Raw genomic sequence first — 27,315 nt, 5'->3', positions numbered from 1 at the left:
AATGGGGAAAGGACTCCCTATTCAATAAATGGTGCTGGGATTACTGGCTAGCCATTTGCAGAAGATTCAAACTCAATCCCTTCCTTTCACTACATACAAAATTCAACAGAAGATGGATTAAAGACTTAAATGCAAAACCTAAAACTGTAAAAACCCTAGAAGGAAATCGAGGAAATATCATTCTGGACATCAGCCCTGGCAAAGATTCCATGACAAAGACTCCAAAAGCAACTGCAACAAAAACAAAAATTGACAAGTGGGACCTTATCAAAGTAAAGAGCACTTGCGCCACAAAAGAAACTATCAGCAGAGTAAACAGACAACCTACAGGATAGGAGAAAATATCTGCAAACTATGCATCTGACAAAGGTCTAATATCCAGCATCTATAAGGAACTTAAATCAGCAAGTAAAACACGACTCCATTAAAAAGTGGGCAAAGGACATGAGCAGACACATGTCTGGAGGTTGCAGTGAGCTGAGATTGCACCACAGCATTCTAGCCTGGCAACAGAGCAAGACTCTGTCTCATTCATAAGTAAATGAATAAATAAATAAAATGAAAACAATAACCTTCCTAATGGACTCTTTATAGGAATTTTACTTTTTTCATTTGTTTGACATGCAAAAACTTTTTCCCTGCAACTTTTAAGTTCTGGGCTACATGTGCAGGATGTGCAGGTCTGTTACATAGGTAAACATGTGCCATGCTGGTTTGCTGCATAGATCAACCCGTCACCTAGGTATTAAGCCTGGCGTCCATTAGCTATTCTTCCCGATGCGCTCTCTCTCTCCATCCTCCGTCACCCTCAACAGGCTCCCTGTTGTGTGTTGTTCCCTCCCATGTGCCCATGTGTTCTCGTCGTCAAAAAAATTTGTTTTTAAAGCAGAGAAATGTTGAAGTAAAATCTGAGGTTATAAATAATAATTTTAAAAGAAGTAAAATTTCAGTCAAAAGGAAGAGGAAATTAACTTCTACTATACATCTATTATGGTTAGGTACCATGCAAGATATTACACGTTTGAAATTTATTTTATCCTATGATATCCTGCCAAAGTCGTTGAACCTTATTTTATAAAGAAACTGGGCTAAGGGAAATAAAATAACTTGAGTTGCATTTACATAGCTAGTAACAGGAAGTGTCAGAATTAGTTCAGCAAAATCACTATGTTCTTTAAGTTTGAATAGAAAAGACTAAACAGAGGAATACTGCCAGTGCCATATAATGGAAGCATAAGGGCAGCATTCACATACAAATACTGAGGAGACCGCACAAAGACAGGAATCCTGCTCTCACGGAGACAGATAATTTCTCTCCATGTTAAAGTAGACACAAATTACTCTAAAATAGAAAATAAAACATGGGTGCTATGTCGTAAGCTGTGCCAAGATTATGCACATTAGTGTTATTAATCAGTATTTGTCATTTTTATTTTAAAAGGGGATACTAAATGTCAGGAAATCTGTAATATGTTTTATTTGAGAAACATAAATAATGTATACAGATTTATATGGGATGGAAAATATTTAAGTTCTAGGTTTTTTAAAGAAAGAAACTGCTTATAATAACAAAATTAATAAGTATTTATGTTTGGCCATGAAAAAAAGTTCACTGTGTTCTTATTCTATCATTAGTCCCTCCTAACTGTCCACAGCATCAGTGAAACTCTTAAATCCCAGAAAGTAAGCATAACATATACTGTCTTCATTTTGAGTTATGATTATGAGATAACAGACTCCTCTCCCAACAATTTGTTTCTACTAGCACTCTTTGATCAATATGTCAAATTATGCCATATGTTTTGTAAGACAAAAGGTGGCTTCTGAATACAAATATTTTTACAGTAAAGTGTTACCTTTTTCCAGTAGATGAGAGTCTTACAAATAGTTTGTTGGTGATGGGAACAACTTTCTGGATAAACACCTGTTGATCGTCTCGCTCTCCAAAAGGTCCTTGATCAGAAAACAAAAATGTCAAAAAATTAAAATTTTAGTTCTTTCATTTTACAAAAGGAGCATTACTCTTAATACAAGAAAAGAATTTCTCATACATACCAATATGGTATCACATTTCAGCTCACAATCAGACATGGAATAAATGTATACAAGTACTTCAATTTGCATTAAAAATTTTTTAAAGAAATACACAATTATTTCTAAGTTATATTTTATATATGACTAAGGCTGTAAAAGCTAAAGGAAAAAATGTCCTAAGGTGCTACGTTAACAGTACTAGCCGGAGACCTGTTAAGATATTTACTATCTTTGGGGATGTGCTTAGATTCTTATAACTTAAAAAAGACATATACATTAAGTCATTTCATGTACTGATTTTACTTTTTTGAGAAGACAACACACAAAATCTTAAAATATAAAGTGAAACTTCATCAGATGGAATGTAATTAGTTGAAGCTTCTGTTAACCACATTTCTTCCTTTAGTATTTCTTCTTTTTAAGGATGCAAATTAAAAAAACACACACAATTTTATATAAGGTAATTGGTAAACCAAAAGAGAAAAACAAAGTACAGTATGAAGACTAAAGTACAGCATAAAATTTACTACAGAGTTGCACCCTGAAGCTTTTCAATCTAAAATGAAAGATTCAATTATTTTCACTTTATTGTATTTGGCAAGACAGATAAATAGCCTATTATATTTTAGAAAGATCCTGAACAATAACGTAAAGAAAAAAGTTTTTGTTTAAAACTTAAGCATAAAATTTTAATAATTCTCTTTTCCCATTATACATAGTAGCTAAAATAGTATCAACTCACAATTCATAAAAAGTATTGTAAAAAGTTTTACAATAAAATTTTTAAAGACAATATATCCCAAGTTATGTTACACGAAACATACATGTACTTAATAAATGAACCAATGTTATCTTTATTATTAGTTAGCAAATACTTATACCGTACTTAGCATGTGCCACCGTAAATGTTTTCCAAATATAAAATTTTAATCACCATAATAACCACTTAAGGGAGGTGCTATTATTTACTATCTCCATTTTACAGATGAGAAAAATAAGGCACCAAGAGATTACTTAACGAAAGATCTCATAGGTCTTTATATGATGGAAGTGGAATTCAAACAAACCTAAGCTGTCTGGCTCTTCACTATACTATGCAGTTGCTCAATTACTGGAACTTTCTGATCTCTAATTTTATTAAAATGAAATGACAGTCCTCATTCAATAACTCATAAACAAGGTTAAAATAGTGACCATGAATAAAATAACTCAGAATAAAATAACCAGGAATGAGAAGACTATAGAATTGTATCTTCTCTCCCCTTGAACCTCATATTGACATGAGACTGACCCATAATCTATTCTTCATAGCTTAATTCTTTGCCCTCTCTTCCCCCACCTCCCATTTATAGTTTCCCTTCCCAAATTGGCTCCTTTCCTTGGAATACAAAATATCCCCAGATCTTTCTTAACTTTAATGAGGGAGAAAGTTGGAGGAATAAAAAATATGACCTTCGATCGCTTCTCGGCCTTTTGGCTAAGATTATGTGTATAAATATGACCTTTGAACTTCCTTGCCTTCCAACTAGCTCCATTACTTCTTTCTTTCATGGACACCTCCAACATCTATTACCCCATTACCTACTACAATATAGATTCCACCTTTACCACTCTACTGAATCTGGACTCTACTCTGTTCCACTGATCTATATGTCCAATGATCTCTGAGGATATATATATTTTAAATACCACTATAAAGAGGAATGAAAAACCTCCCTGTCCCCTTTATCTTACTGGGTTTTATAATTAATTCACAGGGCTGTTTATAAATATCTTTGTATTCACAATACACATGCTCTCCTTGAACAATACATCTACTCCTGGGGCTTTCAGGTGCTTCTTATATGCAGAATACTCATAAACATAATTTCTAGTTAAGGTCTTTCTCCAGAGACCAGGTATATCTTCACACCACAGAATAGTATCCATATGCACCATCACTCAAAATACGTAAGTCTGAATTCATCTTTGTTTTCAAAATAAGTTATTCTTTCTATATTTCTGTATTTAGTAAGTAATACTCAGCTACTCCATTTCCCAAGAATCCTTAGGGTCACTTTAGACTCCTTCCTCTCTCATGCCTGCCACATCTAGTCAATGACCACCATGCACTTTGGTTAATAAATTCCTCCTTTCTGGTTTCCTTGTTTCACTCTCTTAAGTCTTCACTGTCAAGTTTTCTTGCATGCTCTTGAAAGATGAATTATATATATCACAAATCTAGTATCATTCTCAAAATTCTTCAAAAGGTCCCCATTACTTACAAGATAAAATCTAAATTTCTTAGTTTGATGTATAGATGCCTTCCATGATCTGGCACTGGCCTATTCACTCAGTATGTCTTAGTATTCTTACCCACATATCCTATAATCTAACAATTAATGACCTTCCTGACATTCTCCAAACTTGCCAAGTTCCCCTGGCTTCTACCCTTTTAACTTGCTGTTTTCTCTGCCAGGAATGTTCCAACCCTAGAACCTTACACACCCAACAAATGTCTATCCTTCATGTATCAGTTCAAACATTAAAACCTCTATGAAGTGCTGTCTGAATCTCAGCTTCCGTCAACATTAAGTGGGGTATCTACCTCCTAAATTGTCAAGAAGATTAAATGAGAGCATATATTACAACCTCTAACACAGATCCTGGCACTGTCTCCTCTGGGTTCTTTTTGACCTATGCCTTTAAGCAGAGTTCCAAAATACAATTGTTTCATTTAATTCCTACTGCTCACTACATCGTAAGTTGATGTTCACTGCACTTTTTAAAATGTCTAGTATCTAGAACACAAGCACTCAATAAATATTTATTGAATAAATAACAATATAAACTTCCAGTGCCTAGCATCATGCAGAGAACTGGGATTACATAACAACTGTTAAAACTGGTAACACTGCATATTTCTCTTTCTAAAAATCATAAGGCTGTGGTAGTAGAATTCTCTTAAGTAGCTTATAAGGACAGTAAGATTCTTTCAAATGGGGCCGGGGGTGGAATGATCTCTATGAAGACTGTGTATGTGTATGCACACGTGTGGATGTGAGTGCCCATGTGCACATGTATGTATGGTGTATAGAGAGAAAACCTAAACTAAACTTAATACACCTTTTGCTGAAATCAGAGAATATCAATGGAGACATTCTACACTGTTTCATAATGAATATTATCATGTCATCAAAATGACTCTCATTATATAGGAACATTTTCGAGCTTCAAATTTTATTTTCAGTAGATTAATAAAAAAATTTCAAATATCAAATGTACACAGCTATCATAGTTTTAATAATAAAAGTAGCTAACGTGAAGATGACACTCTTTAAATGAGGAAACATTAATAAGAAGAAAAATGTGCTCTCCTAACATTTTAATGAAAAATGATGCAATAAAATAATTTCGTGAATTTATAGAATTTCATCAGAAAAATACACTAAAATTCTGTTTAGAATTTCAAAATTAAAATGAAAACTTTGTATTTAAAACTCGTTTTTATGGTTTTATTAGTTGATATGCTTCTTCTGAACAGCTAATATAGTACCTAAAAATGCCCTAAAATAACTCACCTATGTCATTTCCAGAGGAATAGCTACCATGACTTTCTGTCTCCTCCAGGGACAGTATCTTGAATGACGCTAAAGGAGTAGAACCTGGTTGAGTAGAGATCATTCCTCTGAATCGCGTTACTGTCCACGTCCGGACATGGTTATTATCTGCACAGACTAGCAAAGAAAGAGAACACAAAAGAATGCAAAATTACTTTTAAAAACTCATTTTAAGTTTTTTCACAATCATCTACATTAAACACATCAGAGTATAAGTGGCAAATGACATATTTATCTTAAAACTATACGTAATTTGTATCTACTTAACTGAGAAAACTGAGTATGCTTTACCTTGCTGAAAAATATAAGGTATGTCAAGTAAACCTACAGATCCTCATAAAAATAGCTTGTAGGGTATAAATGTAGTAAAGGTTAAAAATAATGTGTGTGTAAGAAAAAAGATGCTGAATATTGTCCCGTTCTGTGGCTAAACTACATAGCAAACAGTTTCCTGGTTTATTTTTCCTAACTATAGAAACTGTTTCTGCTTATGCTACTCAAATATTAACCTAGATCAGGACTTACCGAAAAATTATTGGCACAAATGACAATTGTCAAACATCTTAAGCAATCAGCTATTTATTGCCCACTCATCATTACATTAAGGAAAATTAAGATTCTATACTAAAGCTGAGCAATATTTTTATACAAAGAAAGTCTGCATTTAAAAAACATGCTCCAATTAGTTTTATTTTGCTAACAGAATATTAACTGAGCATATACTAAAATGTCTCCTAATCTATCTCTACTTTTTTTTTTGTCTGAGTAGATACTCTATTTGAAAATACACACCATACAATGTATTACTAACGCAAAAACTACTTTTTTGGCATGCTTTAATAAAAAATATACTAATTTTGCCATTCATGATTTTAGAAAATCTGTTATTATTAGCAATGAGCTATGAACTCATCCGTAAATATTAGGAAAGTCCCCAAAATTTCTTATATACACACATACATAATATTTACTACCAGGTAAAAATGTGTTACATATTTTACAGTTACACATATTTTAAACAAAACTTTAGAAAGAAATTTAATTTTGGCAAATAGAAATAAGTAACAACTGTGTACTTTCTATTCTTATGTAACAAAATTCTCAATTGCTAGACTGTCAGTTTTCTGGTGAAAAAGGAGACATTTTGTCCTAGGCTATTTAATTTCATGGGAAATCGTTTCCTGATTTCACTACTAAGCTTACTAGGATTCTGAAAAATAATTTAAATATTGTTAGGTGATTCAATTGGACAACTATGTCAACTTTGCTAATATCGGTCATCATCTAAAGTTTTTCTTTAAGGGATCAAACTGCACTATAAGGAAAACAATGTCATTACATATGTGTTAATATCCACCAGGTGGCAGAATAACATAACTGAGTATACATAAAATGCTCCAGATTTTTTCTTAAAAAGGATATTTCTCTTGATAAACTTACATAAGTTTCAAACCTACATGAAATATCTGATGTTAAAATACAAGTTTTACAAAGTAGTTCCTTGGTATCACATCCCACAATAACCATCGAAACATCACAGTAACCCTGCAAAACGGCCTATTTTCTCATAGCATTGAGTTGCCTTATCTCATAACATTTATTCAGCATCTTTTATGTGTCAGAACTATGCTAAGTGCTGAGAATAGAACAAAGTTTCTGCTATTGGAAAACTTTTCTAATTATACAGAGATAATAAACAAGCAAATAAATGATTAAGTGATAAAGCTATAAGGAAAACAAAGCAAGGTACTGTTAGGGAAAGTTATTGTTGGATAGAGGTTTGGCTAATTTAATTTAAAGCAGGTTGCCAAGGAGTCCTCATTGAGAAGGGATTTGAAACGCCACCAGAATGACAAGAATGCAGCCAAACAAATATCTAGGGGCAAAACATTTCGAATAAAAAGAACAAACGCAAAAGTTCTCGAAGGCATTTTTAAAAAATAGAAAAGCCAACAGGTTAGAGTGTTATCAGCAATGAGAAAAGTGACACGGGAGTTGGGAAGAGATTTTAAAGGTAGGTAGAATCTAGAACAAGAAAAGCCATATAGCCCACGGTAGAAATTTAAATTTATTCTAAATACAATTAGAAGCCATCAGGAATCAGACTTGGTTTGCATTTCTAAAAGATACTTCTGGTTGCTGTGTGGAGCATGTACCACAGAGACGGAAAAGTTGAGAAGTTACTAGTTATCTAGGGGAGAAAGGATGATGATGTGAGACAGTAGACTGATAGCAATGAAAAGTGATTGGATTTGTGACATAATGTGGCAGCAAAGCCAACAGGACTTACTGGTGAATTGTACTATGTGGGAGGTGAAAGAAAGGGAGAAATCAAGGGTGATTCCTAGATTTTCAGCTTTAGTAGATAAGTAGATGGTGACACTGCATACTAAGATGGCTTTTGAGACAGAAATCGTTAAGTTCCATTTTGTCCAACTTAATTTGAGATGCCTATTAAACATACAACCAGAGATCCAGACACTGGAGCACAGGTTTGGAACTCTTTGGATGGTCACAGGTGGAGGAAAGTTTGGGAGCCATTGACATATAGTTACTTACTATTCAAATAACCGGGGAAGTGCAGATAAAGAAGAATAGAGAGTCCAGGAAAGAGCTCAAGGGCAATCCAACACTCAGCAATTGGACAAAAGAGGAGGCACCAGCACGAGTTAGAAAATCCTCAGTGGGGGAGGGGAATAATGTTTTATGAAAACCTAACAGAGACTGTTTTAGCAAGGCCTACTTATACCACAAACAATTACACATTCAATAAAAGCATAATCAGTCAGCTATGGACTGAATTTCAGCTCCACATGGTGTTTAAATAGATTGAGAAACTTTCACTACATCTTTCACAAAAGATGCATTATCTTCTAGCCAGACTTCATAAAAACAAATCTGATACATGAAAACCACGTTTGTAAAAGTTTTAAGTTGGGCAGGAACTGCTCTACAAAAGGAGTTAATGTAAGACTCCTCTAGAAAGCAAGCTCTACTGACATACCCAACTCACAATACAACTTTCACAAAGCCTTTTAGAAATCATCTTCCATACACAATTAATTTCTTCAATAGAATTTTACTTTGTAATCAGAAAGTACTATTTGTTAAACTTGAAAATTAGTACTTAATTTTTTATGTATCCAATTAGTATTTAAATTTTTTAAAATTGTATATGACTATAAAGAACTACAAACCCATGAAAAGGTTTTCTTCAAATAATCTTTATAATTTTAAATTTTATTATTTTTATGAGATGACAAAATATCAAAATACACATTTAAATCTACAGTTTTAGCATTAAACCATAAGATAACCTGATTTATATTAAAAGTAAAAGTTGAAAAATTTAATAAAAATTCCTCTTAGCAGGGTCAAAATAAATATTTTGCAATAAGATATGCCAAGAGAAAAAAAAAACCACACCTCCTAAATGTATGTATATTAAAACCAGGCAAAATAAAAACCATCTTTTTTTTTTCTCTTTTTTGGTAGAAACGGGGTTTCACCAGTTGAACGCCTGAGCTAAACCAATCCACCTGCCTTGGCCTCCCAAAGTGCTAGGATTTATGGGCGTGAGCCACTATGACCAGCTCAAAGAAATCTTTAAAAGACGATCATAATTTCCTCAGTTATTAAACTTTTCTAGTACTTCTTCTAGTATATTTTTCTCACATAAACACTGCGTTTTCATTCTTTTAATTTGTGCGGGTACAGAAAATAATACACAAGGCCAAGTTCTTTACCAGTACTAATGAAATTATTTTACCTGATACAAGATGCTTCTCTGATAGCATGATTTTTGTTACGGGACTTCGGTGAACTGTGAAAGTCTGAAAAAGCTGAGGACCTGATCCAACTGTCTCTGGGTGTTGTACAATCACTCGTACTGCTCCAGAGCTCGTACCATAGGCGATCTCAATCCAGTTACCACTGACACCTATATCAAGTCGAGTTGACAGGTGATATATTATGGAATGATAATAAAAAAGCTACCCTTGCAAAGCTTCCCTATGATAAAATAGGCAGAGCTGGATTCACTGTTTATATCAGCCCTAAATCCAGTTCAGTAAAAAAAAATCTTAAAACTTCTCGGGTCATCTTAAAATCATTATTTCCTTGATAAATCTTTTCCTAACCTTCACTTCAAGATGTAACTATTCACCTCCTGCCTTGCACTATTAGGTTCTATCACAGCAATTATAACACACTAATTCTGTACTTATTTATATGTCTAGCTACTTCTACTCCTTATTGACAAAGACTGAATCATAATCATCTTTTTATCTGTCACCTTACAGAGTACCTGAGACACAGTAGATACTCAACATAGTTTAAAGAATTCATAAATCTGCCATGCCAAGAATACTACATAGTATCCCAAAAGCAATATTCCTTATTATGTCTAGCCTAGAATTACCATCTGTTCTACTTAAACTACAATACTAAATCATTCTCAGATAGTGAAGCATTATATATAAATACTATATATATAAATACTATTGAAGTTTCAAAACACGGTGCTAGGGAATAAACATACCCATTACATTGCTTCCATCATACTTACAATATGTTGTTTCCTCTAATCATCTAAGGTTCAGCAGTGTCTTTTCTTTTCTTTTTTTAAAAAAGTGCCCAGTCCCCATCGTAAATTTAGATAGGAAAAATTTCAGCGACCTATACTCTTAAAAGCTTCACAGATAGAGAACCTCTTAGCTTTACTAGCTGTTCTAGTTTTACTAACTGATTCATCTGAAAATACCTGAATCAAAGGAAAAAAAGTATGTCATGAAAAACACTTCCTATAACCAGAAGATGACTCCATTTTTCATGTCTTAAAATCCCCGTCACAACAAAAGAAGTGCTTTGATTTGTAAAACTTTCCCAGTTTTATGCCTGCTTTTTAACTAGATTAAAAAAAAAAAAATCCACATCTCATTCTAGAGCAGGGGTTGGCACATTTTCTGTAAAGGGCCAAGTAGTAAACATTGTAAACTCTGCATGCCACACTGTCTCTGTCACAACCTCTCAATTCTGTCATTGTGGCAGAAAAGCAGCCAAAGACAGCTGGTGTCAAAAAGAGTCAGCTTGGCTAGAAATCCATGGTTTACCAAACCCTATTTCTAGAGCAATACAATTTAAGTCCTACTATGGTTTCAGTCAAATTCATGGGTATACTCTTGAATATTTCTTTCATACTAAAAATTATGGTTTCCTTTGTTAATTTAAATAAAATGATGACTTACATAAGCAGCACATCCAAACCTAGTAGTATTATTGAATATATATTAATGTTTATTAGAACTCCTTTCATTATAGGTAAATTTTAAATTTCCCATTTGTGTTTATCTCTTACTCCTTTATAGAACTAGTCTGTTACTTTCACTGCAATGGCCTCTAAAATGCACTGAAAGTTATAAAACACCTTTTTTCTACAGCTTAAATTTTTAAATTCCCAAGAAAATAAGCTTAGTTTCCAGTAGTAGTCTAAGAACTTTTTATTTTTTAAAAAGTTCCTAATTTTGAAGTGAAAAATTAGTTATTTTAATAGGAAGATAAATGTGCAGATTTGTTTTTGTAATTTCAGCTAATATTATAATCATATGGCTTAACAAATGCAATTCAGCAGAAGTTCCAATTTTCCACCTCAAATTATGTTTGTTTACTAGTCATGTTTGACTTCAGTATGAAACTTAATACAAATTTTAGACTTAGTAGAGATGAAATCCTTAGCACTGCAGTTCTCAAAAAGAAAGATACCAGTTTAATTTGACCTAGTCACACAATAAATTAATGAATAAAAAGATAAAAAGTCAAGAATGTATAAAATTGGCCATGTACTAACTTGTTTTGGGTGTGAGGTAAACACTCAGAGCAGTAATAGCATCATTTGAAGGATCATGATACAGTTCAGTTACAAGAAGATCATTATCTTTCATTCGCAAGGGGAACTTCTGCATATCTAAAACATAACAAATTTAAACAGCATTAAAATAAACAGCATATCTATTTAAAACTGATAGGTAATGTTTTCTTGTTCTCATTTAAAAAATTGCATTAAGCAGGAGCATTTTAAGGGACTGTACACTTACCTATGTAATATATTGATCCATTGTTACATCCCAGCAGAAGGAATGATCCAGCAGTGTCATAACTAGTTATAGGAACAACATCTTGAACCTGATGTAGTAAGAGTATTATTAGATGTTAGATAGTAAGTATAATTTCTGTTTTCTGGTCAATTTCCTCAAAACTTTGATTCTTCTGGTAAAGAGGCAACCAACATCCAATTTTAGTAAGGCTTAGGAAATAAACTTTCTATAGGTGCATGCATGCACACACATATACACAAACATGCTATAGAGGAGAACCCACCAATATACTTCCTTCAAAATATTTTTTTTAATTGTATTTCCCACAGCAGTACTTTCCTTTCTCAATTTCGATGGGTTGTCTCCTCTTTTTTTGCATGTGATCACTAGATCGCAGCCCACTGGAACTGAAAGGCCAAGTCTGACCAGCTCCCTCTCTTTTCCCCTTCTCATACAAGAGATTAAACGACCTGTCCAAAGTCACACAGTAAGCAAGTGATAGAATTAGAACTAGTAAACAAAGCAACTGATTTCCAGAAAGTACTTGCTCCCTTGATAATTTATTATTTATCTGAAAAGGTGGTATTCTCTATTTTTCATTCTCCTTATTAAAGATTACTTGTTTTCTAGGAAATGGCAAGGCAAACAAAGTCTCATATGCATTTATTTTTTTTAAAGTATAGGAATTAAAAAATTAGTTTTTCCAGGAAAATCAATCTAGTTTACAAATTAATACCTTTCCATATTTGCGCTAAAAGAAACAGCAAAGGGCTTGAGTTTTACCACAAAACAAAACAAAAAGCGAACAAACAAAAACCATAAAAAGTGTGGGCGTGCTGGCTCATGCCTGTAATCCGAGCACTTTGGGAGGCCGAAGCGGGCAGATCGCCAGAGGTCGGGAGTTCAAAATCAGTCTAGTTAACATAGTGAAACCCCGTCTCTACTAAATATACAAAATTAGCTGGGTGTAGTGGCGCACGCCAGTAATCTCATCTACTCGGGAGGCTGAGGCAGAAGAATCACTCGAACCCGGGACGCAGAGGTTGTGGTGAGCCGGGATCATGCCACTGCATTCCAGCCTGGGCAACAGAGTGAGACTTGGTCTCCAAATTAAAAAAAAAAAGTGTTTGCTAGGATAGTTGCAATACTATTTTAGTAGAGTACTATTCTACTCTTCATCAAAATTAATCTTTCCTGTTTACAGCCAGGCCAGAGATGCCTATTAAGCTTCTTCATAGATGACACTTAAATGAATTATTAGACACCAAGTTTTGCTTCCAAGTCTAAAAAACTTCCAATAATTTAAAAGTTAAAAATGTTAAGGGACTTTTACTTTTCATATACTATATCTCGTTTTCATTTGAAAAGTTAAAATCTAAACATTATCTGCTTAACATTTAAGTACTTTTTATGTACCACATATTATCCAAGAGAACAAACACTGAACTAGAGATAAGGGATGTGGGGTACCTCCTTGCTCTCTAGGAGCTGGTAAACTTGTGAGAAAGAAAAATAGCAGACAATTATAGAATAGGCACTAGAATAGACTAAATACAATCAGAGGTGAGAGGGGAAGAATTGCCATCTCAATGCTGGTGGGTGAAGAGCAAATATCAAGGAAAGGTTCACAAAGGAAGTGAAGCTTGAACACTGAACTATGAGTTAAGTAGGGCAAGGGGAAAGGGAATATCTGAAGAGCAAGTGAAAAAGCACAGAATCTAGTTTCATTCTAATTAAAAACAGGAATAACTAAAACTTGAAAATAATGCTTCCTCTAAGCTCTTCCTGATATAACCCTAATTTCTATATGTACCCTCTCAATGTCATGCAGTTATGAGTTACACTAGAAATATCTCAAAGAACTCAATTGTCATGCCCTATCCTGAGGTCAGGCTTTTAATTAAAGCCAACGCCAAAACATTTTATACCAGGTAAACATTTAAGTACTTTTCAGTGATATCAGTAAAGATGTCTAAAGGATGGAGGGGAGACTGCTTTACACACCACTAACCAATTCTCTTACCCAAGTTAACTAAATCATCTTAGCTCTAGCACTAAAGGAAAGGGCTTAAACTCCTACCCCAGAATCTTCATGGCAGGAAAATGGGGACAGATAAGGCCATGAGATTCTTCTCCCTTTGGATACTTTTTTTTTTTTTTCCAATGAAAGAGCAGGAGGAGCCTAGCACTTCCCAAGGCACAAAGGCAAACATTTTAACCATTTATTCTCTGGGAGGAAGGGCTCTAGGATTAAAGCCTTGCTACTTCTTTTTCTGTAACCCTTAATCATGATCTGCTTTTCTTTCCACGTCTACCCTTCAATACAGCGAGAACAGAGAAAGCAGAGGATAAGCAGAATCACAGTGAGTTAGTAACTGCTGAGTTCCCTCCTAGCACAAGCAAGGAAGCAGCCACTGTGTAGCCTCTTCTTTATCCTAACAACTTCATGGCAAGAATCCAAGAAACCATACTGATTAGTATGCATGGTTCAGTCATGTGGTCACAAATAAAATATGGAAGCGGATTTTTCTCTTATAAGGTAGCACACAGTGATTACCACTAATCTCTACATGTAAATTTAAATGTTTTACAGTTTTAAAATACCACTCTATCTTCCCATGTAAGGCCCCTAGAATCTTTTAACTATAATCTCTATACCTGTAAACTCATCAGTATTTTTTACAGGATGTTTTAACCTTCATCCATTAATTTTTAAATAATCACTTATCTAAATTTACCATTGTATTTACCACTTTCCAATTTCCTAATCACTGCTTAATGCATTCCATTTCTTCCCCTTCAAATACAAACAACCTTCTTCTCAAAAGGCATTTTTCTTTAGTAGTCCTTTCATTGAGGGTTATGAGTGAGAAATTCTCTCCGGAAAAAAAACCCTTCTCATTCAGGTAGTTTTGCTGTGTATAAAAACCTAGGTTGAAAGTTACTTTCTCTGCCATTTGGAGAATGCCCATAGTCTTCTTCTGGTGTCTACTAGTGGTGATGAGGAATCTGCTCAAAGTCTAATTACAGGCAAACTGTCACTATTCTGTGAATACTTTTTATCGTAATATATCTTTTATTACAGCACATTTAAACATTTAGGCTGCCAAGACTTGGTACATTTCTTTAATCAATAAATTCATGTCCTTTCTCATTTCTCCAAAATGTTAGCCGCTGTTATCTTTTCCAATATGGCTCCTCTACTCTGTTCCTACATGAAATACTTTCTCACTTTTTCCTCCTTTTTCATATTTTCTATCTCACTCTCTTGGCTTAACTGGAAATGATTTTCTCAGATGTGTCTGTCAATTTACTAATTTTATTTTAGCTCTGCTTCTATTTAACCATTAAATAAATTTAAAAAAAATTTTCAATGATCTTTTAAATTTTAGTGTTTTATTTCCCTCCATTTTCTGATTTGTCCTATTCCTTCAATACAGCAGCTTTCTAATTGTTCCATTATTTCCAATTTGGGGACTGCACATTTTTTATGTTTGATGACTTTTCATCATTTGTTTCCATGTGAAGTTTATAAGTTTTGGGAAGTTATTTTAGTAGAAATTACTTCTTCGATAGGATTCTTGTGTGCTCTCTTTCGTGAAAGTGTTCTAACTGGTGTCATGTCTGTATCTAGAAATGTAATTGGTTCTAAATCAGTTTCTCAAATTGGGGCTCTCATACAACAAAGGCAAGTCTTTGTGCTTCAATTCACTCCTAATTTGAATATGTTGGTTTCAATTTCTAATGGTTTACTCTTGCATCTCCATTTCCCATTCCAAGACACCAAACACACATCAAACTTTCTTGTTCCAAGACTATTGGGCAAACTTTTCCCAGTCCTCTCAGGGATTGAGAAACTTAAACCTTCAGATTTTTGTAGGAGGCTCAATTTCTACTGTCCCATGAAATCATGCCGGCTTTTGCTAAAATCCCAGATCCCAGAGCCTTTACTTTGGTATGTGGTACGCAAGTGTGTATAAACAAACTAGTCAATTAACATAATTTAATACATAGTATAAACAATATACATTGTTTCAATATTTGTATCTAATATTTCTCTATATAAATTTAGAATATCTAAATCTAAGTAAGAATCTCGTATTTCTTACTATAAATTCTGTAAGTAAGCAAACAGACCATACTTAAGAAAGCAGTCAAGGCATAATACTGAAAAGTCAATCCTCTCTCTCCCCAACAAAATGTGGGCCCAGGATTCCAATGCCTGCCTTATTCCTATTCCTAATATGCGGAGGTCTGTAAACCTATCACACACACACAAAAAGTTTGCTTCTAACATCAGTGCTACAGGTGCCTCACAACAGGAAAGAGAGAAGCTAAATTAAACACAACTCCCAAATTCTTGTCCAGTCTAGTCCATCAGACTACAGAAATTCACTCTGAATTATTCTTCCCAGAACCAATATTTCCTCCCCAAACTCAGCCTCCACTGTGTACTTAGAGGCTAGGCTATCACTCAGATGGTACTATGGCTGAAGATCTCTATTTCTCAGAATACACATGAGTTATCTGATTCTTTAGGAAGTAAAGTACATAAAGCCTTTCCAGAGCTAACTTTCAAAGCTCTCTGCTTTGATATGAGAATGAAACATGTATAATCCATATTTCCAATACAAATCTAAATTTAAAATATCAACTTGAGAAATAGTGCCTAAAAATTGCTCTTATGCTATGTAACAGCCTAGGCTACCTACTTGACAATACCAATTAATTCCTTATTAATCTTCTTTTGTAACATAATTTTGTGTGTGTAGGCGGGGGGGGGGGTATGGAATTAAACAAAAAAAAATGGAAACAAGAAACAGAAACATTTCTTTAATTTTTTTTTTTTTACTTTTATCTTACCTGAATCAGAGTCAATGCTTTTATAACATTTTCATTAATATTTTATTGAAACTGTCCTCATGATTTTGCAAAAAACTTTTAAGATTACATACAAACCTGCTTCATCTGACTCAAATACTTAAAATTAACCTTGATTATGTAACTAAAGAACTACATGGATCCCAGGTCTACTGCAAATATACTATTTATAATTTCTGCAGTACTTGACAATAGTCTTCAATGCCTTTCTCTTTACTCCTTCCTTACCCTTCTGTCACAGAGAAAGAAATGTCTCTACTCCCTGTGGGGTCAACCTTTCTAGCTGTGCTATAGATTCCACATACACTCTTGACTTTTATGGGACCAGAAATAATCTCCATTCTTTCAATCTTCAGGTCCTTCCGGCAACTCTTCTCTCTAGCTACAAGTATGCTCAAGCCTGTCCTAACCTAGAGGAAAAATAAAGCACCAAATATCTTTTTTTTCAAACCAGCATTGATCCTTAAGCCATCACTTTGATTCTCTGCTTTCCTTCACCACCAAACTTCTTGAAAGGTATTTGAATCTGCTGTCTCCTTTCTCTGATCTTTTACTTCCTCATTTCCTGCCATCTAGCTTTCTTCCACCAACACCTAACATATATATTTGAAAATGATATCTACTGCCAAAATTAATGTCATTTCTCAATCATGTCATGTTCTTTGGCTCTTCGTTGTCTATCCTGTCCCCTTAAATGCTAACGTTCCCCCAAAGTTCTAATTTGGATTTTGCTTTCTTTCTATATACCCACTCAATGGAAAATCTTATCAATTTTTTTATCACATAAATATTATGGACTCTAAAGATTTCTCACCTTTCTTCTTTCCTAAATTCCAAAGGAGTACTTCCAACTATATACCTAACATCTACCTTGAATAACCATAGGAATCTCAAAGTAAACGTATTAATCAATTTAACCATTCTTCACTTGACCCACCAGCCTATCTGCTTCTCTTCCCACGTTTCCTATCAATTCAAAATACTACCAGCTACTGGATTGTCAAACTAGAAACCCAAAATTAGAAATACATTTCTCTTTCTTCAATTTCCCACATCAATCAGATAGCAGACCTGTCATTTTAGGAAGGTCTATGAAATATTTTTCAAATGTACTCATCTTTGCCACCTCGACTACCACTGCCGTTAGTTGAAGTGCTCTGCTTCTCGATTGCTGTATTGCTGTAGTAGATTCCCTCCTGACCTCCAGTCCACCTTTCATTTTAGCAACCACTGTTACCTTTCTAAAACATGGATCTGCTTATGTCACTCCCTGCTTAAAGTCCTTAATTCTTCCTCTTTCCTTTAAGAATCAGGTATTAACCTTTTTAAAGTCTTACCTCTTTCTTACTCCTCTCAAGTACTTGAGAGTATTTAGCGTGCTATCATCTCTGAACAGATTATGGGTTTTCACACAGATCTGTGCTCCTGTTCAGGAAATAAAATTTGCCTGGACTACCATGCTCAAGGCATTGAACTTCGAACATTTAAAACAAATGGAGAAACGCCAAACCACAGTTTAAAAAACTAACTTATTTTCCAAAGTAACTTAAACTCTTGAAAATATGCTCAAATATGCATCTAGTAAAAAAATTGACCACTACATTCATTCAATATTTGTATAATCGAAACCAGAAACAATATGAATTCTACAAGGAAAAAAAATACATAATCAGCATACATTTCAGAAATATTTTAACTTCTGTAATATGCTTTAGTTAAAACTAACCTGCCAGTGCTGAGTGACAGCATTCCACACTCCCACTTTCCCTGTATGACTCGTGGCCACCAACTGGTTACCAATAAAGAAGAGAGCATCTACAGGAACACCCAGGCTGAACACTCCTTAAATGACAATAAAAAATAAAAAGGTTAATCAGTCACCATTTTTATAATTAATCAAAACCTGGATTAAAAACATCTTAAAGGTGACAATTTAAACCTATTCTCATTACTACAAACTATGTGCTATACGTGTTTGGGGACCAGAAATAAGAAACTCACAAGCTCTTAAGCAGCTTACAGAACTACTAAAGCAAGGAAGAATCTGCTCCAAGCCATCTCACACTGCTCTAACACCTTATCCTGAAGCTTGGTTCCTAACTTCAGTTGATCATCAAAATAACCTGATTGACAGATTTAAAATAAACAAAACAAAACAAAAAGGATCCTGGGATCCATGCCAGACTCACTAAATCAGAAAACCTACTGTATTGTTACAAAATCCATAGGCGAGTTAGATGCAGCTTGTCCATAGACCCGATATTTAGGAACTAGTGATCTGAACACACAGACTTGGCAACCTCAACTATCCACAATGTGTCTAAATTCTGGAAATAAGTAAAAAGGAGAAAAAAGCAGCAAGAAGTCACACAATACTAAAAACAAACATTCGGGCCTTTTACTCAGAGCTTATTTTAAACCCCATGTTTTCCAGCACTGCAATCTCAATTTAATTAATTCAAAAGACACTACATTAGGCTTTAGGATTAAAAAACACAAGACGACGAGATGTTACTAAGAACTTACACTTTAGTAGAGAAAAAACTGCAACCAATTATAATTTGATATAACAATAACAGAAGGATGCACAGGGTACAATAGTATCTATGGGGTAAAAGAGGGCATGTAAAGGTGGTTGAAAATATATCTTAGAAAAGAAGCCATCTCAGTTGGAGTTTTTAAAGGTTAATAGGAGTCCATCTAATTGGGAGACTGAATAATGGCAAGCTCAGGGAATCTGAGCAAACAGAAGATAAGTGTAGGTGAGCGAGGTTGTAATGAGCACATATCACAATCAACAGCAAAAGACCCAACAATGCCTAAGCAGAGAATTCTAGGCTCACCCTGGTATGGCATATTGGCCTTATACAGTTGTCTCTCTTTAGCAGAGTACTGCACTAGGAGTCAGGAGAACCTGGGTTGGGATCCTGGCTCTCAGAGTACCTTTGTTTGCCACTTTTTTGGTTCTTATCTCAACTACAAAATAGGGTCTAAGCTAAATGTTTCAATGATCACTTGAGCTTAAAAATGTTATAACTGGCCAGGCACGATGGCTCACGTCTGTAATCCCAGCACTTTGGGAGGCCAGGGAGGGTGGACACTTGAGGTCAGGAGTTCAAGACCAGCCTGGGCAACATAGTGAAACTCTATCTCTACCAAAAATACAAACATTAGCTGGGTATGGTAGCACACGCCTGTAATCCCAGCTACTGGGGAGGCTATGGCAGGAGAATCGCTTGCACCCAGAGGCAGAGGTTACAGTGAGCTGAGACCACACCAGTGCACTCCAGCCTGGGTGACAGAGCAACTCGGGAAAAAAAAAAAAAAAAAAAAAGTTATAATCCAATTCTAGCATTTAAATAGCATTATCTTTTATTTGAAAAACACTTTATGGGAAATATATTTTTTATCTAATAATGCTGGGAAATAAGTCTCACCTCTAAAATACTCTTTTATATAGATCTTTGGCTGCTTCAAGTATCAGTTTATTTATTTTTAAAAAGTACCTGTGCCAATACAAACAACTTCGTCAGCATTTAGCTGAGAAAAAAATGCATGAAACCTTGAAGCACTCATGGGAAAAACAAAGCAACTGAATGCAATTATAACATGCTTTAAAAGCATAAGCCAGAAAGATTACTGATTTCTTTTGAATCTTATACTGGTGCTAAGTATTTTCTTTGTGTTCAGAACTGTATGATACAGAAGACTAGTGACAAATAACACCTTGAAAACTTTTAATCAGTCTTGTAAAAGCAAGGCATCTAGCAAGATGATACATGACAAAAAGAAACCAAAACAAAAAACTTGCTAAGTATTGCCAGAAATCTCTTTTATATAAACATTTTAATTATATGTATAAAATCCATATTTACACAAGCATGCACATGAAACACATTATCTCAGCCCAAAAAGCTAGAACAAAATAAAGTACAACACACACACACAAAGCTAAGTCCTTTGCCCATTTCTTAATTGGTTAAGAAATGAACCTGCCACTTCAAAGCATAAAGTCATCAGTTCACATTGTATATACAATTTTAGGGATTCTACATAATAGTACTTTACTGATGATAACAAACAATGTGAACATGTTTTAGAACATGTGAAGCCAACTATATTCAGTATCATGGGCTATGTGAAAGGCAGAAATGAAAACAGGAAAACCAACTAACATTGATTACTCCAGAGAAGGATGAGGTTCTGGGAAATCAAGAAAGACACTCTGAATGGTCTCATGAAATTTAAAATGTCACTCCCACTTAGGCTCAACAATCCTGAGCACCAGTGACAGGGAAGACAACAGTGTAAATAATGACCAGTTCCTGTTTAAGGGGCCCTCTTGGTAAAATATTGCTTATAGCGGCAACCCAGTAACTGTGTCTTATCTAAGTTATAATGAAGGGAGTTCAGCCTCTGGGAGAGCCCTATCACGGATATACCAACTCGAACAATTTTCTTTGGATAGTGTTGTCATGTTCTGAAGAACATCTGTTAACAACAAATGGCTTCTTTTACAGGGCATGAACAAATTACTACTGTACCAGCTCATAACATAGCTACCTATCACATTAGCCTTTGAACACCAAGCAAGTAATTAAATTTCCTTCACTTATTAGTATGTTACGAATAGCTACTTGAAAAAGGAAAAAGAAATCACAACTGGTTTACCTTCTGTTTAGTTACCAATGTATTATAATTTCAAAATTGTTTATGTTACATTTCTTTTTTCTTAACGTTGTTTGGGAAGACTTAAGCTGTCGACCATGATAGAATAAATGGCACCCGATTATTCTCCACTTCAAAACAGCAATAAGAACAACAACAAAAAAAGGACAAAATACATGAAACAATTGTTTTTAGGTATTGGACAACAGGCAGCAGGGGACCTGAGAGATGGAAACACACTGACAAGCCCCCACATTACCCCCGGCTTTCTGCATAAGAGTACTTTCTATCACAGCATAGCAAGGTGAGACCCAAGTGATATGGTTTGGTTCTGTGCCCCACCCAAATCTCATCTTGTAGCTCCCATAATTCCCAGGTGTTGTGAGAGGAACCTCATGGGAAATGACTGAATCATGGGGACGGGTCTTTCCTGTGTCGTTCTTGTGATAGGGAATGGATTGTCTCATAAGATCTGGTTTTAAAAACAGGAGTTTCTCTGCACAAGCTCTCTTTGCCTGCTGCCATCCACGTAAGATGTGACTTGCTCCTCCTTGCCTTCTGCCATGATTGTGAGGCCTCCCCAGCCTGTGGAACTGTAAGTCCAATTAAACCTCTTTCTTTTGTGAATTTCCCAGTCTTGGGTGTCTTTATCAGCAGTGTGAAAATGGACTAATACACCAAATAAAGAGAGATGATTTCCCTGAACTGAGGAGGCGAAGAACTTGAGGCTAGAATTTGTAGGTACAGCACAAGAAGGAAGGGAACCGTGCCACAGTGGGGAAGGGGTGGCATAAAAGTTGCATAAGTGTTTTCCTAAGACCCTGGCTAAGGCCAAACTGCACCTGGGCAGGGCAAGAATCTCCAAGGAAAGAAAGGCTGCTGGCCAGGCGCAGTGGCTCACACCTGTAATCTCAGCACTTTGGGAGGCCGAGGCAGGCGGATTACGAGGTCAAGAGATCGAGACCATCCAGTCAACATGGTGAAACCTGCCTCTACTAAAAATACAGAAATTAGCTGGGTGTGGTGGCACACGCCTGTAGTCTCAGCTACTTGGGAGGGAGGCTGAGACAGGAGAATCCCTTCAACCTGGGAGGCGGAGGTTGCAGTAAGCCAAGATCGCGCCACTGCACTCCAGCCTGGCAACAGAGCAAGACTCTGAGAAAAAAAAAAAAAAGAAGGAAGAAAGAAAAGAAAAGAAAACAAAAAAGAAAAGAAAAGAAAAAAGAAAAGAAGGCAGGCAGGCAGCTTTAGGACTAAGAGGTAACTGGAGATATCAGATACCAGAGATCATATATGTGGGTAGATCGAGTAGTTCCAAATCAATACAAGTAGAGAGTTCTTGCTGAGCCCCTCAGGTATTCAGTTAAATAAGATTCCAGAAAAGCAACATCTTAAAAATAAGGACTACACCCTTGAAAAGGAGCCCTGCCCTAAAATTAAAAATAAAGCTAGAAGAGGCTACCTACCCCTAACAAAGTACTGAAACAAGCCTAACAGGTTCAAGATCCTTCAGTAATTTAATTGCCTGCCAGAACAAAGCTCACAACTTTTAAAGGAAGGCAACATGATTCATAACCCTACAAAATGTATCACACACACGTGTACAGCACATAATCAAAACTCTCTAGACATGTGAAACAGGAAAATGTGACCCAAAATAAAAACATGATAACCAGATATTGATATTAGCAGACAAAAACTTTAATGAATTAAACATCTATTATAAATACTAAAAAGTGAACATAATGAACAAAAAGAAATCTTAGCAGAAGAAACAAACTAGAAAATGGAATCAAAAAATAATGCTAGAGTGAAAAAGTCCAACATTTCAAATGAAAATTCACTAGATGAACTTAACTGCAGATTGAATACTGCAGAAATATAAAAGACATTAAAGGTAGATCAATAAAAGATACCTAAACTGAAGAACGGAGAAGAAAAAAATGAAATAAAAAATCAGGGCTCCCACAACCTCAGGTTAATAAAGTGATCTAGAAAGCTCAAAAGGAGGAAGAGGGAGGGAGCAAGGGAGAGATGGAGAAAAGGGGAAGGAGGACAGGTACAGGCCTCCCTCAACTGTGTCAACCAAAAATGTCTCTAGACATTTCCAAATGTCCCTTGGTGGATAAGATTTCCTTTGTTGTGAAACATAAATCTAGAATATGTAAAAAAAATTTACAAATAAGTAACAGGATGACAACCTCATCAAAAAGGTGGCAAATGATTTAGAGACACTTCTCAAAATATACAAATGGTCATTAAGTACAGGAAAAGATGCTCAGTATTATTAATTATCAGAAAAATGCAGTTAAAGCCACAATTAAAAGCACTGAACCATTAAAATCCACAGTAATGGCTCAAATTAAAAAGACAGACAATACTAAGTGTTGATTAGCATGTGGAGCAGCTGCAACTCTCACACACTGCAAGTAAAAATGTAAAAAGGTACTTTTGGAAAACAGTTTGGCAGTTTTTTGTAACCTTAAACATTGACTTTCCACATGACTAAGAAATTCCACTCCTATATATTTGCCTTAAGAAAGGATATTTCCACAGAAAGACTTCTACTTGAATGTTAACTGCAGCTTTATTCGTAATATCTCCAAATTGGAAATAAGCCAAGTGTCTATCAACAGGTGAATGGATAAACAAATCTGCCATATTATTTCAATGGAATACTACTCAGCAATAAAAAGGAACAGACAATTGATACATGCAACAACATGGATGAATTTCAAAAGCATTAAGTTTAATAAAAAGCCAGGCACAAAAGAATACATACTATATAATTCTACTCCTGAAATTCTAGGTAAAGGAAATCTAATCTATGGTGACAAAAAGCCTAAACTGCATAAACAATGCAGCTTATGTTGAACACTTTCTTTCCTTCTGGGAATCTGGAATCTCGGTACATACTAGGCAAAGGATGCTGACATAACTGGCCTCCAGTAATGATCTGGAAAACTAAGTTTCTAGTAAGTTTCCCTGACAGATATTTCACAAGTATTGTCACAATTTGTTGTTGTAGGAATTAAGCACATCCTGAGAGACTCCACTAGAAGAGAACTCTTAGAAGCTTGCTCCTGGTTTCCTTCAGACTTTGACCCATGTGTCTTTTGTTGTTGTTGATTCTGCTTTGTATGCTTTCATTGTAATAAATCATAGCTCTAAGAACCTCTATACGCTGAGTCCTGTGAGTCCTCCTAGCAAATCACTGAATCCAGGAGTGGTCTTACGACTCTTAACACAGATATAAAATTCTGCAGTTCAGTTAAGGGGTCCAGATTAGATATATAAACCTGCAAGCCATCAGCATATAGAAAGCATTCACAAAGGCTTTAAGATCACGAACAGAATAAATACAAAAGATGGAGTACAAGGACTGGGCCCTGAGGTATGCCAATATTGTGTGGTCAGGCAAATAAGGAAGAACTATCAAAAGGAACTAAGAAGAAACACAGAACTAGGATGAAAATCAGTACAACAAGGTGTCCTGGAAGGCAAAAGAAGAAAGTCTTCAAAGGCAAAGGCGTAATTAAGCAATATAAAACACACCAGATGACAGTTCTAGTAAGAGAAAGACTAGAATTTGATCATGGGATTTAGCAGAACAGAGATCATGGGTGACACTATCAATAGTTTTATAGATTGGTTGAGGGGAAAAGCACAATCAGAGCAAGTCTGAGAGAGAAGATGACATGGAAACAGTAAGATGAGATAACTACTCTCTCTCTACTGGTGCCTTGATACTGGCCTACTCACAGCCTTTAGAACTGTGACAAATAGATTTATAGAATAGATCTATAAGCCACCAAGAATATGTTTTTGTTACAGCAGCCCAAATGGATTAAGGCCCACTAGCTTTAAGAGAAGCAAAAAAAAAAAAAAAAAAAAGGAGGAAATTAGAAGAGAATGTAGGGTAGTCTTTGTTATTGCTTTTAAGGCTGAATTACTGCACGAATGTATGCTGATGAAAATGATGCCACAGAGTGGGAAATTTTTATTGATTTAGGAGAGAGGGGGAATTGCAATGTACTCGAGGAGTGAGGGAAAATAGCATCTAGTAGATAACTGGAGAAACTGGCCCTACGTAAGAGCAGAGAAAATTTAATCACAGTAACAACAGAAACAATGGAGAATATCAGAACTGATACACAGAGATGGGCACATGTGACGATAACAACTTAGGGAAAATTTCTCCTGGCTTTCTCTATCCTCTCAATGAGAATGACAGAGGTGTTGTAAGTTCATGGAGAAAGAAAAAAGTATGAAGTATCACCCAGGAGAGTAACAGAGAGAACCAAAAAGGATTATACAGTAGGATTGCTGGGTAGCTTTAAAGGCCCACTTGAGATAGAGGTCAGGAATTGAGACAGCATTGGTGTGTGTGTGCATGTGTGGACATGTGCACGCGCATTTCTTTTTCCCAGCCATAATCAGCCATAGATGGAGAGACCCAAGAAACTCAAGGCTCTATGCTAAAGAGTGATTATAAGGACAGACTCCACATCTGACAAAAAGGGGAAGTGACCAATGAAGAGAATCCAGTGGGGTTGAAAAATTCAATCAGGGAACTGGAGCTAATAACTTCAAAGGAATGAAGGATAGTAACCCAGAGGGCAGCTGAAGGCTATGTTAAGTTTAAGTCTAGAAGGCATGAATCCAAAACCAGATGGGAGAGAAGGAAGGTTGGGAAAGAAGGAAAGGACAATGGTCTAGAACAGCGGTTTTCAAAGTGTGGTCTGGGAAACATGGTTACCTAAGACCCTTACCAGAAGTCTGAGAGGAAAAGACTATTTTCATGTAACATGAAAAAAAATTTGCCTTTAAAAAATTTTTATTCTCTAAGAGTATACAGAGGAGTTTTCCAGAGGCTACATGACACGTGATGAGGTCACGATTAAGACAGCTAATAGAATCTGCATATATATTTTTATTTTTTCTATAATTATCTCTAGTGGTGGGCTTACAGTATAACTAAACTTCCCAAGATTAACATAGTTTGTTCTAAATACTTCTGGTGTGCTCTTATCAGCTATCTTCAGTTTATATCTGCTATGATCTCTGCAACCTCATTATTGTCCAATAAATTATTTTGAAATCCAAGTTTTCGTGCACCTACAAAGTAGTACAAGAAATAAGTAAATACCGCTATGTTGTTCTGCAATATTAGTATTAAAGATGTTTTGAAAGTTTTCTAAATTTTTATATTTTACCAAAAACTATTAAAAATTTTTTGTTCCACAATTTTTAAAAATATATTCTTACATGTAGTGATGGATCACTGGCTTTAAAAAGGAAAATTAGAACACTTGCCTGCTCAATCCATAGGTGCACCACCTAAGTCTAAAGATGCTGACAAAGAAAAATCAGAATTCTTTGACTCATAAAAGGAAAGACTCAAACAATTGAGCAAAACTATAATTTTTCTTTTTTTTTTTTGAGACCGAGTGCCATTCTGTCACCCAGGCTGGAGTGCAATGGTGTGATCTTGGCTCACTGCAAACTCCGCCTCCTGGATTCCAGCGATTCTCCTGCCTCAGCCTCCTGAGTAGCTGGGATTACAGGTGCATGGCACCACGCCCGGCTAATTTTTGTATTTTTAGTAAAGATGGGGTTTCACCATGTTGGTCAGGCTGGTCTCGAACTCCTGACCTCGTGATCCACCCCCCTCAGCCTCCCAAAGTGCTGGGATTACAGGCATCAGCAGCCATGCCCAGCCAATAAAAATTTTAAAATAACAAAAACTATTTTTCCCTCAAACTTTACAGATATTAGCAATTTAACGTTATTGTGCTTTACGTAGCAAAACACTTTTGAATAGTATCATGTCAGTTGTAGATTCACTGAGACTGAATACTCAAGAGTTTAAAGAAAAACAAATTGGCCAGGCACAGTGACTCACGCCTGTAATCCCAGCACTTTGGAAAGCCAAGGTAGGAGGATCACTAAAGCTTAAGAATTCGAGACCTGGGCAACATAATGAGACCCCATTTACACAATGATTAAAAAATAATAGCCAGGCGTGGTGGTGTCTGCCT

The 27,315-nt window shown here is 35.4% G+C and overlaps 1 protein-coding gene across 7 annotated transcripts in view; it reads right to left on the bottom strand.

Moving 5' to 3' along the window:
• The window catches only part of KCTD3 (potassium channel tetramerization domain containing 3), a 56,579-nt gene that overhangs the window by 7,399 nt on the left and 21,865 nt on the right, over positions 1-27,315 (bottom strand). For 5 of the 7 annotated variants that reach the window (XM_005540844.4, XM_005540845.4, XM_065541740.1 and 2 more), the window contains 6 exons: positions 18,333-18,448; positions 11,726-11,813; positions 11,479-11,595; positions 9,403-9,573; positions 5,595-5,750; positions 1,857-1,953 (listed from right to left, as the gene is read on the bottom strand). In XM_005540844.4, coding sequence (XP_005540901.2) covers positions 1,857-1,953; positions 5,595-5,750; positions 9,403-9,573; positions 11,479-11,595; positions 11,726-11,813; positions 18,333-18,448 — 745 coding nt within the window. The remainder of the gene's footprint in view (positions 1-1,856; positions 1,954-5,594; positions 5,751-9,402; positions 9,574-11,478; positions 11,596-11,725; positions 11,814-18,332; positions 18,449-27,315) is intronic. The other 2 variants (XM_045397173.2, XM_074026635.1) reach the window with 1 other exon arrangement.

This window comes from Macaca fascicularis, chromosome 1, assembly GCF_037993035.2.
Source record: "Macaca fascicularis isolate 582-1 chromosome 1, T2T-MFA8v1.1".
Taxonomy (NCBI): domain Eukaryota; kingdom Metazoa; phylum Chordata; class Mammalia; order Primates; family Cercopithecidae; genus Macaca; species Macaca fascicularis.
The sequence above is the reverse complement of the archived record's forward strand: the minus strand, read 5'-3'. Positions and strand labels throughout refer to the sequence as shown.